Source organism: Rhea pennata, unplaced genomic scaffold (genome assembly GCF_028389875.1).
Source record: "Rhea pennata isolate bPtePen1 unplaced genomic scaffold, bPtePen1.pri scaffold_32, whole genome shotgun sequence".
In the NCBI taxonomy this organism is placed as follows: Eukaryota; Metazoa; Chordata; class Aves; order Rheiformes; family Rheidae; genus Rhea; species Rhea pennata.
In genome coordinates, this window is record NW_026907679.1 from 3,469,189 (window position 1) to 3,485,005 (window position 15,817).

At 50.7% G+C, this 15,817-nt stretch overlaps 1 protein-coding gene across 1 annotated transcript; it reads left to right on the forward strand.

The window, feature by feature from the left end:
• The first annotated feature begins 6,633 nt into the window (after positions 1–6,633).
• On the forward strand, positions 6,634–7,611 carry LOC134154579 (olfactory receptor 5B21-like). The gene has a single exon (XM_062601255.1). It carries the CDS (start codon positions 6,634–6,636, stop codon positions 7,609–7,611), a length of 978 nt encoding a protein of 325 aa, XP_062457239.1.
• Positions 7,612–15,817: the final 8,206 nt, after the last annotated feature.

Genomic DNA, 15,817 nt, shown 5'->3' on the forward strand with positions numbered 1-15,817 from the left:
ACCCAGTGCCTCAGAGAGTCCACTCAGCAGAAACGACCACCTGTGGAGGGACAGCAGGAGGTGACGCAGGTGACAGGGCCCTGTCTGGGTGCCGATTGCGAGGGCACCTCTGTTGCAGCCACCCCACCAGCCCGCGGCCAACAGGCAGGCAGGCACGGCTCATGGCCCCCTGCTCAGGACTAGCCCTCTGGAGTGGACCTACCACCAAGCAGCATGTATCTCCTCACCGAGGTCTCCTCTGAGCCCAGTGTGCTGTCCCTGTGGCCCAAGACATCTTGGACACTATCTGGGGGATTGCTCTTGCAGCCCAACCTTCCTAAAGTAATACACAATACATTATTACCGGCTGGAGGGTTTTTTTATAGTGCGATACCAAGAAGGAGTCCTACTGCAGGCTCCAAAGAACAAACTGATGATGGATGGGTGAGATGAACTCTGCGAGGCCTTCTGGGATAGTTGTGGCCCACACTAGAACTGATGCTCACTTGCTTTTATTCACATCTCACTGCCAAGAGGGGACCTTTGTCCAAATTAACCTGAGAGCCACACTTGGGATTTCATCTCAGAGCAGGTTCTCTTGGGAGTCCACAAGTGAGCTAATGCCCTGGCTATGTGTGGGCTGGTCAGGCAAGAGCTGCAGGAACTGCAGGCCTCAACCAGGTCCAGGATACACGGCAAAATGTGCTCAGCCGAGTTGGACCCTGGACTGTCAGGTCAGAAATGACTCAGAGACCAGAGAAGCATGTGGAAAGGTTAGGGAGCATAATTCTGAGGAGGCTTGCAAGTTATTTGGATAAATTAACTTCAGTTTTGCAAGCTGATTCCCACCTATGACCCCTGAAGTATTTCCTGCTGACTTGCAGGAAAGCACTTGAACATTACTACTCACTGTAGTATGCATGTCCAGCAAAAGTGGTTTTAATGGCCAATTATCTTCTGAAGAAACACTTTGTCTTTGGAAATTTCCCTTATTTTGCCCATTTCAAAAGCTAATGACTATGGCACTGTCACTTGAAAGGGCACCTCTGAGTGCCCCACTGTACCAAGACCATTTCCTTGTTAACTGTGTGGTGCAAAAACAGTCCCACATGATCCAAACTGCTCTCTGAAGCCTTCTGCTGGATGTCAGCCCCTGGATGTCTTGTGTCAGAGCCCAGGGCAATGCACAGTGTGCAGGTTGCACCAGAGAGCCCTGAAACAGAGAGACCTTCAGCAGCCGGGGCTCAGGACCATCTCTGCCCAGCTGTAATTCATTTGATTGGAGAGGGGTTAACTGAATTTTTAATTAATGGCTAATTCAGGGGATACTACAACATTATTAGCAAAGAGTTTCTAGGGGTCATGCCACCCGGATGGAAACAGTGTCTGCACCAATGCTGTATATTGGTAGTATGCCCACATGTAATAGGAGATACTGGGAGAAGCAGCAACTGCTGCACCTCTAGCCTAAAAGAAAAAAGCCAAAAACAAAAACAAAAAAACCGCTTGTCGTTGGCTAGATCTCTGAAGTGTTACATTCAAGAATTTCCAACAAGAAACCCTTTCTGAAAGATGACCCCCGTATACTCCATATACTCTAAGCCACATATTTGTATGCATTTCAGTTTATGTGGGATGTCTGGTTGGAGATCCTGGCAAGAATTATGCAAACTCAACACCTGATCCTCAGCGCACAGAAGGCAGCAGGCTGCCAGCATCCCTGGCTCACGTCAGCAGGGCAGCCTGGGCCAGGTGAGACAGGTCACCTCCTCACATAGCAGCACTCCCCAGCTCCCCAGCCTGATGGTGCTCCCCATGCACAGCACTGCTCTCTCCAGCTACTTCCCCCTGTGTGCAGCACCAAGACACTGGCACCACTGCCCACCCCACCACAGGCTGTGCCATGCTGTGACACACTGCAACCTCCCCATACACATACTTCACACAGAGTTGCCAGACAACACTCATCTCTGCAGCAGGGACATGCAGGGCACAGCACCACACGTGGCAGCTGCCAGGGAACCCCCAGGGGCCCCAAACCGCACAAACCCCAACTCTTCAGCTCTTCCATTCCCTTCATGTCCTCTATAACCTTGCAACAGGCACAGCCTCTGAACAGTCAGGCGTAGCCCTGCACCGGCTCACCTTACACCTCCAGGAATCAAAGGACAGAGATACCCTTCAGATCTTGGAGAAAAATTGCAGAAGCACCCTGGTATTTTTGTGGGGCAGAATTTCTACAGCACATAGACCTTGGTAAGCAGTGATTACTAATGTCACTGCTCACATTAGCACTTCATTCATTTAGCAGTCTACAAATTTTAGCTGGACTTCCTCGTCAGCTGGTGCCAGGCTATAAGCCTATACTCTGTAAGTAGTACATAGTCAAACATCACGTCTGTGCTTACCAGAGAATGTCATCCTCATTTTAAATGTAGCACTACTAATTCATTTTGACAAAGTGGAATAAAATTAGTGTCAGATGGTGAGGAACATTATTGTCTACTTCTTCATTTATTAGTTGCATCTCTATATTGCTGAAGAACTCTGTAAGTGTCAGTTCCTCCTCCCAGCCCACTCACCAAACCCAGAAGTGAACTCACCGCCAACATCCAAGCCATGTGCCTTCTCCCGGTCTATTAGCTGCTCAGATAGAAGTGACTTCACAAGTCCATACTCCCACCAGGTGCCTGCTTATGGCCAATGGGATTCAAAGACAGAAGCTGCCTCAAAGTAACTTCCCTTGGCATGAACAAGCTGCTGCCCTACCAGGTACTCTGACCAAGGAGACCTCACAATCACCTTCAGATCTATCTGCCTGCTGCTGGCCTGCTGGGGACTCAGGCAGATGTGGGCTCACAAGCAAATAACCAAACCATTAGCAAATTGTGACCCTTGCAGAGAAAAGTGGCCTCAGAGCCACTTTCCCAGCAATGTGCCTCTACAGAGCCCATCAGGTACTGCAACAGAGGTGAGCTCACAAACATTTCTCTGCCAGTGCCTGCTGCTGCCCTACCTGCTGCTCTGGAGGAAAGGACCTCAATGTCCTTTCCCACCAATGGGCTTGCTACTGACCACACACACAACTGACCTCACAAGCACTTTCTCCACTTTAGAGCCTGCTGCTGCCCTATCAGCTTCTCACACAGAAGGGACCTCACAGGCACCTTTATGGGCATTTGCCTGCTGCAGCCCTGTAGGCTGCTGGGGCAGGAGTGACCTCAGAGTCATTTCTCAGCCGTGTGCCAGCTGCTGGCCTTCCAGCTGTTGTGTTTGCAGTGACCTCACAAGGAACCTCCCACTCACGTGCCTGCTGCTGGCCTACCAGGGACTCAGAAAGAGCTGACTGCACAGTCACCACCACAGCCATATGTCTGTCACTGGCCTGTAAGCCTCTGAGGCAACAGTCACCTCACAGTAACTTTCCCCAGGCATGAGCCAGATCCTGGCTTATCAGCTCTGCAGGCTTATAGACGCTCAGGCAGAAGTAAGCTCCAAAGTACATATCCCAGCCATGGACCAGCTGCTGCCTCATCAACTGTTCAACTAGAAGGGACCTCACAATCACCTTTCCAGCCATCACTCTGCTGCTGCCAATCAGCTCATCAGTCTGAAATGATCTCACCATCAACACCCAAGCCTTATTCCTGCTGCTACCCTATGGGGTACTCCAGCAAAAGTGATCTCATCCTCAATAGCCCTGTGCCCCCTGGCTGGCCTGTCAGTAGGACTGACTCGACATTGGTGATTTTCTGGCATAACTCTTGCCCAAAGCCATGACCTCCCTGCCCACACCCTGGCCACAGGTCTATTGCTGCCTGCAGCTCCCCCAGCTTCCCCCAAGGCTCAACCAGATCCTGAATGGCTTCCCTGACTCACCTCATGGCCTCATATCATAGTGCAGTGAAACAAACGTTAGGAACTAGTTACTACCTCAGAAAAAATCAGCTTCTGCCTAGGTAGTCTGTACACCTAGCCCACGAAACTTATGAATTGGAAAAAGGCCTGCAACTAATTATTGGCAACGTTGTCTAACAGGAGGATTGCATAGGATAAAATATTATGAAACTGAAGACAGCAGGACCTCACATCCCTGTCAGAGTTAGAAGCCTTCCTCCAACTCACAAGCCTTGTTCCTTCCTTAACTCTGAACAAACCCAACAAATCATCTATGCATTCAAGACAAGAAGATGAAGATGGGGTTGAAGGCCCACACCTTAGCTTAGATGGGTTCCTGGGCTGTGTGTGTGTGGTGGTTCCTGGTGAGGCTGGTCAGGGCTGTGAAGGCCTGTTATTGGCCCCAGAGCCCTGACAACAGCCTGACCAGGAGCAGCTCTGTGGAAAAGGTGCTGGAGGTCCTGGTGTATGGCCAAGTGAACATGAGCCAGCAGTGAGGCCTGGCAGTGAGAAAGGCCAAGAGCCTCCTGCACTGTGTGCAAAGGAGCATGGCCAGCTGATCAAGGTGAGTGATCACATCCCATTACCCAGTGCTCGTTAGATCACATCTAGAGTGCCACATCCAGTGTGGGGTCCTATATAAAGGGAAGACAATGACAAACTAGACCCAATCAGTAGAAGGTCTTCAGGAAGCTCAGACAGCTGTCGCCCAAACTTCTGTGTCCAAGCGGCCAGCCACTCCTGCCTCTCCAGCCAGGCCAGAGGCTGAGGAGACTACATTTCATGACAGGCAAGTCCAACAGGGCTGAGAGGAGTCGTGCCTGGTGGCACGTATTGCTGCAACAACAGGAGCAAAGGAAGCCTGTGGGAACCTCCAAGGTCAAAGATGGACAGAAACCAGGAGAAAATTTCAATAGCTCTGCTCCCCTCAGCCCCTGACATGTCAAGCCCCTGTTCCTCTGGGAGATGTTGGGGGACCCTCTACTCTCAAGACATAGAGCCTTAAACCTGAGAGGGACTCACTCCATGCCCGAAGGCAGTTCTCCACAGCTGGGAGGAAATGCTGGGCACTCAGCCTTTTCCTCCGCACTGTCCACCACAGGAGGCTGGAGAAACTAGATCAGGCAAGCAAGATTCTCTAGACCTGAGAGAATCAGTGAACAGACAGTTATCAGCAGGGAGGTGAGAGGAATCCTATTCACAGAATCTCTCTTGGCTTTCTGTCATGAGTTTGGAGGCCTGAGGAGTTCTCTGCCTCAGTTTTCTTTTCAAAGGCGCATATCCCAGCATGTGACTGACCAGAGATATGGGGAAACCTGTATGCTAGAAGTGTTAAAGTTTCCAGTAGCTCAGAGGTTTCAATCTCCTTTGAGAGCCAATTATGAATAGCTCCCTCTCTGTGGTCCCTAGGGAGAGACCAGCTGCAGCAGCAGCCACCAGGGACTCGTTAGCGCTTTAAATCTCAGGACAGTTTGGAGAGCAGGGACATTCAACGGCTGCTGGACGTGCACCACAGGCACTGCTGGAAGAAGATAGTAAGGGCAGAGAATGCCTGAGCCCTGAGTGCTGGTTTGCAGAGCTCAGGGAAGAGAAGGACAAGGTGGGGAAGAAGCAGAGGGTGAGACTTTGACCCTGATCGTCATTAACCAGCACCATCAGTGCAGTGGTCGTGACCTCCTTCTGAGGATTACAGGTTTGTGTTGTGCCTTCTGAGTCAGGTCTGTTCCTTTTTAGCTGGTGAGGCTTTGCATGGTGGAATCTATGGGAGAGAAAGGTTTGGGGCATGTCCTTTCCTAGGTGTCTTCTGCTCCAGCTTCCTCTTCCCTCCACTCAATTCTTCTGATGTCGTTGTTAGTTGTGCAGAGTTCTGGGGACCTTGCCAGTCAATGATGTGAAGTTAGTTTGTGCCTTTGCTGCCCCTGAGCCAGCTCAGAGCCCCACGAGCACAGCTGGCAGTGCTGAGGTCTAGCTGCTGGGCTGTGCCACGGGGCAGCCCCAATCCCCTCAGAAACCATTGCTGAGAGGGAACTACACAAAGCAGATGATCTTCCCTGTCCTCTTCCTTCCCACCCTGCTCCAAATCTCTCCTCCTCATATTGGCTGATTAGCTCAGGTGTCCATCTTCTCTCAGATCTATTTCACTATTCTCTCTCAAGCCCGTGTAGAGACTCTCTGAGAGTTCTCCAAGGAAGTCTACTCTGCAGTGCCATGGATGTCAACTCCTGACCCATGCACTGCTGAAGGAAGCATACAGCCTGTCCCTTCCAAAAAGAAAAACAAACAAACAAACAAAGATCCCTGCTTCAGAGAGCTGAGATCAGTGATTTGGTGAAGTGTCCATCCTCCTACCCTGAGGAAAAGGGCATCTGGCATGATGTGCTCTCATCACAAGGGGTTTCCTTCCTTGGTAGGAAGTGTGGTTGCTCTTTGGAATGAGTTCAGGTGGAGGAGAGACACTGTCTCAGTCTGAGAGAATGTTTTCTCTTTTCTATCTGTACTCCATGTGGGACGTCTGTGCCTCTGAGGAGCAGCTCACAGATGCGCTAATTAACTCTGTGGAAAATCCTAGTTCTCTCCTTTCACTAGTCATGGAGGCCCTAAAGGGAACACAAATCCAGTCAGATGAGTATCAGAATATACATTTTCTTTGATAGAAACTTCCTTCATGATTCTTCTACACAAGAAAGATGTTTCTTTTTTTTCTTTCTTGTAGGTTGCCTTGTTGGTAAAGGAGGAATGAGGGACCTGTAGTGCTACATGGAGAAAGGGGACTTGGACAATAGCACATTGCCAACGGAGTTTATACTGCTGGGAATAGGGAATGTCCCCTCACTCCAGGCACCACTCTTCCTCCTCTCACTCATCATCTACTTGGTAACGATTGTTGGGAACATCCTCGTTGTTGTTGTTGTGGTGGCAGACCAGCACTTGCACATGCCCATGTACTTCTTCCTGGGCAATCTATCCTCCCTAGAGACCTGCTACTGCTCCACCATCCTGCCCCGGCTGCTGGCTACCTTCTTGACTGGGGACAGGACCATCTCTGCTCAGGGCTGTATGGCTCAGTTCTATTTCTTTGCTCTTTTTGCCACTAGCGAGTGTTACCTGCTGGCCATGATGTCCTACGATCGGTATTTGGCCATATGCCAGCCCCTGATCTATGCAAGCCTCATGACCTGGAAAGCATCTCTACAGCTGGCAGCAGCATCTTGGCTAGTGGGATTTCTTATATCTGCAGTAGTCACTTCTTTATTATCCCACTCAAGTTTCTGTGGCCCCAAAGAAATTGACCACTTCTTCTGTGATTTTATCCCCTTGCTGGAGCTCACTTGTGGAGACACCAGGGTGGTCACACTACTAGCTTTCATATTTTCTGTCCTGGATACAGTCTTCCCCTTCCTGCTCACGCTGGCCTCCTACATGTGCATCATCACTGCCATCCTGAGGATCCCATCTAGTGTGGGTAAGCAGAAGGCCTTCTCCACCTGCTCCTCTCACCTCACCATTGTCTCTGTTTTCTATGGCACCTTCATCATTGTCTACTTGCTGCCCAGAACTCCCCAGCTGAGGCAGCTCAACAAAGTGTTCTCCTTTTTCTACACTGTCCTCACGCCCCTGGTCAATCCCCTCATCTACAGTCTGCAGATCAGGGAGGTCAGGGAGGCCCTGAGAAAAGTGCTCAGAGAGCTTTGGCCATCTCCAAGAGCTCAGAGCATTGCTGTGCCAGGATGTTAAAACCACATCTAGTGCATATGTGAACTGCAAGGAGACAGTGGGGGAAGGTATGTGCTCAGTACAAGGAATCTCTCAGGAGGGTTGTTTTGTGGAGTTGAAATGCAAAGGGAGGGAAGAGTTCATTAGAGAAGAAAACAAATATTTCTCTAAGCCACCTAATAAAAGTCTGATGAAAAAGACGTGTGTATACATATGTCTATAGATGGTTAAGATGACATAGGACAAATTTGACACACAGATATATTACCCTTTAATAAGCACAGCTAGTGAAACCCTTGCCATGTCCAGCAATTTCAGGTCTTTGCTAATATCCCATTTTACTGTCTCTATTGCTTCCAAGCCACTGAGCTTCCTTTCCCATCTCTACTAGAGTAAAAGATCTGTTCTCTTTCCTTTAGATTAACTGACTCAGTGCTGAGCTTCTAGAATACCTGTCAACACCGATCATGTAATCATAGAATCAGTAAGGTTAAATCGATGGCCATGCTGTCTTCTGTCAGTCTGCTGCAGCATTTCAAATGACTCTTTTGAAGAGAGAAATTGAATTGAAGAAATGAGCTGAGACTTAGATGTTGGGATCAGAGGAAAATTAAGGTAGGAAGGGACCTCAGGAGTCTCAAACATAACCTCCCAGTCAAAGCTGGGTGAGGTCAGACTAAGTTGTTCAGGGGGTTATCCAGTTGGGTCTTGAAAGCTCCAAAGATGGAGACTCCAACACTTCTCTTGGTTGCTTCTGTCTGTCTGTCCTCCTTGTAAAAAGTTTCTCTCCCTACCCACTCAGAACATCTTTTGTTTCAGCTTATGCCTCTCATCTCCCATCCTCACACTGTGCACCACTTTGAAGAGCTGGGCTCCATCTTCCTTATTACTTCCCCATAGGTATTGGAAGGTTACTCTCAAGTGCTCCCCAAACCCTCTCTTCTCCAGGCTGAACAAGTCCAGCTCCCTCAGCCTGTCCTACAGGACAAGGGCTTCAGCCCTTGAGCACCATCAGAGCCCTCTGCTGAACTTGTTCCAGTTTGTCAGTGTTGTTCCTGTACTGGTTGGGGGCAACTCAGCACATAGCATCTAAATGGTGGTCTAACAAGGACTGAGCAAAGGAGGATGTTCACTTCCCTTGATCTACTGGTCGTGCTCCTGTTGGCCTTCCTTGCTGCCAGGTCACACTACCGGCTCATATTCAGCTTTCAGGGAACCAGGACCCTCAAGGCCTTTTCTGTAGAGCTGCTTCCAGCCAGAATGTCTCCTTGGTGGGTCATTGCAAGGGGTTCTTCCCTCTCAGTGCAGGAGTTGGCAGAGTTTTTCTCTGTTGAATTCCCTGTGCTTCCTGTTTACCTTTTTTTTTTCCAACCTGTGGAGGTTCTTCTGGGTGATTGCCCTGTGTTTTAGCATATCATAGTCTTCCTTAGACTTCCTCCAGGTGAGAAAGAAGTAAAATGGGAAAAGTTTGTGTAAGAGTCTGCTAGTTAATGTCCCCACAAACACTATGTCCCTTGAACCACTCTATTTTGAGCCCATTCACTCAACCAGCATTTTATTCAGAGCGCAGCTAACAGAGGCAGCGAACAGACAGTAGTTTGTGCAGCAGATCATGCAAGAGGAGCACAATTAGGTGCAAGAGGACATTTTTCTTTTTTTCCAGTCCTGCTAGTCCCCACTTCCACAAACATGGTTATATCCCGCCGCAAAGCATATTTGCCTGTAGCTATTGAGTTGCTGCATCAGCTGTGTCGGAAGCTTCAATGCAGACAGACCCTCTGACAGCAGATGCAGCCCCTCAGGTCTCAGGCTGCAGGGAGTGCTTGGAGCCTCTCCAGAAGGCTTGGACTGATAGTCAGCCCTCCTGCAAGAGGTGTGCTGCTGTTGACGAATTGTGTTGTCAGGTTAAGTAGTTGTGAGAGGAAGTGAGCAGACTGCAAAGCATCTGAGAAAGTGAGCAGGAGATAGACAGGGGGTTCTTGGAGACCATACTGCACTGGGAGTCCCAATCCCCTGCAACAGGGGAGTTGCTGGAAGGCTCTGCGCAGAGTGAAATAGTACAGCAGAGCAGTGTAGAAGAAGGCTGGAAATTAGTTGCTTCTTGTAGAAGAAGAAGAAGAAAGGCCCCTACTCCTCCAGTAGACTTGGACTTACAGTTGAAGAACCGATTTAATGCCCTCCAGGATGAGGAGGACTCAGACCTGACTTCAAGGGAAGCAACTGGGTCGTCAGACCCTGTGCCTTGCGTGAACACTTGGGAGAGGCAAAGAGCAGTTGTAGTGGGTGACTCCATGCTGTGGGGGATGGAGACACCTATCTGCTGACCTGACCTCTTGTCTAGAGAGGATTGCTGCCTGCCAGGGGCATGGATACGAGATGTCACTGAAAGGCTGCCAAGGCTTGTCCACTCATCAGACCTCTACGCTCTGCTGCTCTTTCACATGGGTGCTAATGATATAGAGAGCAAGCTGGAAACAATCAAATAAGACTTCAGGGCTTTGCACATGGTGGTAAAGGGTCTGGGAGCCCAGGTAGTCTTCTCCTCGGTCCTACCAGTGAGGGGGAGGGATGGGAGGAGGAGCAGACAAATTTTCCAAATAAACAACTGGCTGCAACACTGCTGTTGGCAACAGGGTTTTGGTTTCTATGATCATAGGACATTGTTTGAAGATCAACAACTGGTGGGGAGAGATGGGACTCACCTCACTAAGTGGGGCACCTGTGTCTTTGCCATCAGGTTGGGCAGCCTGGCAAAGAGGGCTTTAAACTAGGTAGGAAGGAGGAAGGGGAGAGGGTACTCAATAAAACACAACTCAATTTGGGAGGCCTCCAATGGGTGCATGCAGCTGGGGATGTCCACGTGGGGCATGGCTATGGGGGATCCCCGTACACCCTTCCTGGGAAACCTGCAGGCATGACCACCTCTCCAAAATGCCTGAACACCAGTGCACGCAGCATGGAGAACAAACAGGAGGAGCTAGAGATCTGTGTGTGATCACAGGGCCATGATCTCATTGCAGTCACAGAGACATGGTGGGATAGCTGACATGACTGGAACACTGTCCTGGATGCTATGTGCTTTTTAGGAGAGACAGGCCAGGAAGGCGAGGAGGTGGAGTTGCTCTTTATGTGAGAGAGCAACTGGAATGTATCGAGCTCTGCCTAGGGGTGGAGGAGGAGGCAGTCGAGAGCTTATGGGTGAGGATCAAAGGTCAGGCTAACACAGGGGACACTGTTTTGGGTGTCTACTACAAGCCGCCTGATGAGGAAGAGGAAGAGGAAGTCGATGAGGCCTTCTGTAGACAGCTGGAAGTAGCCTCACAATCACAGGTCCTGGTTCTCATGGGAGACTTCAACCACCCTGATATCTGCTGGAAGGACAACACAGCAAGGCACAAACAGTCCAGGACGCTCCTGCAGTAAATCGATGATAACTTCTTGACACAGGTGGTGGAGGAAGGGTGTGCTGCTGGACCTTGTCCCAGGCATCAATGAAGGACTGGTTGGAGGTGTGAAGGCTGGGGGCAGCCTTGGCTGCAGTGACCACAAGATGGTGGAGTTCAGGATTCTACATGGAGGAAGCAAGGCAATAAGTAGGGTTGCAACCCTGGACTTCAGGAGAGTGGACTTTGGGCTCTTCAGAGACCTATTTGGAGGAATCTCATGGGTTAAGGCCCTAGAAGGAGGAGGGGTCCAGGAGACCTTGCTGGTGTTCAAGCATCACTTCCTCCAAGCTCCAGAGCGGTGCATCCCAAGAAGAAAGAAGTCCAGCAAAAGGGACATGAGACCTGCATGGATGATCAAGGAGCTCCTGACAAAACTCCAACAGAAGAAGAAAGTACACAGAATGTGGAAGAGGGGACAGGCTACTTGAGAGGGTTATAAAAATGCTGTAAGAGTATGTAGAGATGCAACTAGGAAGGCTAAGGCCCAGCTGGAATTGAGACTTGCAAGGGATGTCAAGGACAATAGGAAGGGCTTCTTCAAATACATCAGTAGAAAGAGGAGGACTCAGAAAAATGTGGGCCCACTACTGAATGGGGCGGGGGCCCTGGTAATGTAGGATACCGAGAAGGCAGAATTACTGAATGCCGCCTTTGCTTCAGTCTTTGCTGCTAAGGGCAGCCCTCAAGAATCCCAGAGCCTGGACGTGAGGAAGAAAGTCTGGAGAAAGGAAGACTTTCCTTTCATTGAGGAGGAAAGGATTAGAGACCTTCTGGGCAGGCTAGACATCCACAAATACATGGGCCCAGATGGGATGCACCCACGGGTACTGAGGGAGCTGGTGGATGTTGTTGCCAGACCGCTCTCCATCCTCTTGGAAAGGTCCTGGAGAACTGGAGAGGTGCCTAAGAACTGGAACAAAGCCAATGTCACTCTAGTCTTCAAGAAGGGCAAGGAGGAGGACCCGGTCAACTATAGGCCGGTCAGCCTCACCTCCATCCCTGGAAAGGTGATGGAACAGCTCATTCTGGGTGTCATCTCCAGACATATGGAGGAAAAGAAGGTGATCAGGAGTAGCCAGCATGGATTCACCAAGGGGAATCCTGCGTAACCAATCTAATAGCCTTCTGTGATGGAATGACTGGCTAGGGAGATGAGGGGAGAGCAGTGGGCGTTGTGTACCTTGACTTCAGCAAGGCTTTGACACTGTCTCCCATAACATCCTCCTAGATAAGCTGAGGAAGTGTGGGTTAGATGAGTGGACAGTGAGGTGGATTGAGAAATGGCTGAAAGGCAGAGCTCAGAGGGTGGTCATCAGTGACGTGGAGTCAGGTTGGAGGCCTGTGGCTAGTGGTGTTCCCCAGGGCTCAGTACTGGTCCTGTCCTGTTCAACTTACTCATCAATGACCTGGATGAGGGGACGGAGTGCCTCCTAAGCAAGTTTGCTGATGATACCAGGCTGTGAGGACTGGCTGACACACCTGAGGACTGTGCTGCCATTCAGAGAGACCTGGACAGGCTGCAGAGTTGGACAGGGAGAAACCTCCTGAGGTTCAACAAGGGCAAGTGCTGGGTCCTGCACCTAGGGAAAAATAACCCTAGGCCCCAGTACAAGGTGGGGGCTGAGCTTCTGGAGAGCAATTCTGCAGGGAAGAAAGACACTGGAGTGCAGGGGGATGACAAATTGACCATGAGCCAGCAATGTGCCCTTGTGGCCAGGAAGGCCAATGGTCTCCTGAGGTGCATATGGAAGACCGTTGCCAGCAGGTCGAGCGAGGTGATCCTGCCCCTCTCCTCAACCCTGGTGAGGCCTCATCTCGAGTACTGTGTCCAGTACTCAAGGGGACTCAAGCCACCAGGGAACACCAGCACTGCCTGACCCTTTTCCTCTTGTAACCTGCACACACGTGAAGGTCTTCAGAGGATGGGGGGGGGGAGGAAATCCCAAAAACGTGCTAGAGTTGGGGGAAATAAACCTTTCCTGGGCCCAGCAGGGGACCACTGGGTGCTCAAGGGATTGAGTGAGAGTGATGACACTTATGTCGTACAACCATGCTGACAGCATATCTTCATATGCCATTTCCTGCGTTGACTGGGTGCTGCATCTGGCACTGAACAAGCTATGTATGGGGAGCTTTTGGAAAAGACTTCAACAGCCTTCTCCTCCTGCCAGAGGAATGACTGCAGTCTGTGTAGGACCAAGGTTACAGCCAGCTTTGAATCTGAGCCAGCTCGGAGCAGGAACTGGGTCAGACTACCTCCAGAGAACTCTTCCAACACAAATTCCTCCACCATCCTGTGGCTGCACAAGGGCTGCATCAGGTGTGAGATTCAACCTGTTGTCTTCCCAACAGGAAATGCGTGGGCACAGTCTCCACTGCCAGAGGAATGGCTGCTGAGAGTGGTGGGTGGTGTCCCTGTCCTTTCCCACACGAGGCGGGCACAGGTCAGCAGTGCCCAGCAGTGCAACGTGAGTACGGCAACAAACCCTGCAAGCCTGCTTGCTTTGGCCTCTTTGGGACAGCTCATCTGATGGGGCTTAGAAGAGACCCTGAGCTGAAAGAAGCTTACTGTCCACTGCTTCTCAGAGAGTGAAAGCACTGCCATTGCTGTCACTTGTCTCTGCTGTCTGTGTCTCTGGAGGCATCCCAGGCAGAAGAGGAACTGCCGCAGCAGTCTTTCTGAGGCATTGTGTATGGGAAAATGCCAAAGAAAGTCAAGAAGACAGGTGATGGAAGGTATCCAGCCTGTTCTGTGGGAAAGGAGCATCAACAAGGCAGGTTGACCCCTAGTCGTGATCATCCTGCTGGGCCTGTGCCAGCGTGGCACTACACCTGGGCTTTGAATCAGAATTACCAGTGAGCTCCTTACGTGTGCAGTGCAGTGCGTGTGTATAGTACATAAAAACCCCTTCTAGTGCCCCCCGCAGCGTTCCTCAGCATGGGCCGATGCTGAGAGTCTCCTTGGATTCCCCCACACCTTTATTGACTCAATCTGGAAGCTGCTGGGAAATCTGCATTTAGACACAGAGGTAATAAATGCTCAGTATCGACCACAGTGTGCCCCGTGTTTGTGTTTGTGTCCCTGCTGGGGGTCCAGGCATTGCCTCCATCTTGCTCTTACAATTGACGCAGTTGGCAGGATACACAACCACAATGTTGTGGCTGAGGAGAGCAAAGATAACTGGAAACCTGCTGGAAAGACAGGACAGCTAGGCACAGACAGTGCAGGAGGCCCCTGCAGAGCACTGACGATAACGTCTTGACACAGGTGGTGGAGGAGCCACCGAGGAGGGGTGTCCTGCTGGACCTTGTGCTAACCAACAAAGAAGGACTGGTTGGAGATGTGAAGGTTGGGGTCAGCCTTGTCTGCAGTGACCACGAGATGGTAGAGTTCAGGATTCTACATGGAGGAAGGAAGGCAATAAGCAGGATTGCACCCCTGGTCTTCAGGAGAGTGGACTTTGGGCTCTTCAGAGACCTACTTGGAGGAATCCCATGGGTTAAGGCCCTAGGAGGAAGGGGGTTCCAGAAGAACTGGCTGGTATTCAAGCATCACTTCCTCCAAGCTCAAGAGTGGTGCATCCCAAGGAGAAAGAGGTCCAGCAAAGGGGGTAGGAGACCTGCATGGATGGGCAAGGAGCTCCTGGCAGAAGTCCAACAGAAGAAGAAAGTACAGAAAAAATGGAAAAGGAGACAGGCCATTTGGCAGGAATATAGGCATGTTCTCAGAGTGTGCAGGGATGTGCAAGGAAGCCCTCAAGAATCTGGGAGCCTGGAGATGAGACTTTCCCTTGGTTCAGGAGGGTTGGATTAGAGATCATTTAGGCGGACTTAACATCCACAGATCCATGGAGCCTGATGGGATACAATGACAAGTACTGAGGGGGCTGATGGATATTATTGCGTGGCCGCTCTCCATCACCTTTGAAAGGCCGTGGAGAACTGGAGAGGTGCCTGAGGACTGGAAGAAAGCCCGTGTCATTCCAGTCATCAAAAAGGACAAGAAGGAGGACCCAGTCAACTATAGGCCAGTCGGCCTCAGCTCTATTCCTGGAAAGGTGATGGAATAGCTCATTTGGGATATCATCTCCGAGCATGTGGAAGAGAAGGAGGAGGTTAGGAGTAGTGAGCATGAATTCATGAGTTCCCCAGGTTCAGTACTGCGGCAAGCGTTATTCAACTCATTCATCAGTCACCTGGATGAGGGGACAGAGTGCTTCCTCAGCAAGTTTGCTGATGATACCAAGCTGGGAGGAGTGGCTGAGACACCTGAGGGCTGTGCTGCCATTCAGAGAGACCTGGACAGGCTGGAGAGTTGGGCGGAGAGGAACGTCCTGAGGTTCAACAAGGGCAAGTGCAGATTCCTGCACCTAGGGGGAAATAATCCCATGCACCAGTACAAGCTGGGGGCTGACCTTCTGGAGAGCAGCTGTGCAGAGAAGGACCTGAGAGTGCTGGTGGATGACAAGTTGACCATGAGCCAGCAATGTGCCCTTGTGGCCAGGAAGGCCAATGGTCTCCTGGGGTAAATTAGGAAGAGTGTTGCAGCAGGTCGAGGGAGGTGATCCTGCCCCTTTATTCAGCCCTGCTGAGGCCTCATCTCAAGTACTGTGTCCAGTTCTGGACTCCTCAGTACAAGAGAGACGTGGAGCTACTGGAGAGAGTCCAGCGTAGGGTTACATAGATGATCAGAGGACTGGAGCACCTCCCTTTGAGGAACGGCTGCCAGAGCTGGGCCTCTTCAACCTGGCAAAGAGAAGACTGAGGGGGGATCTGACCAA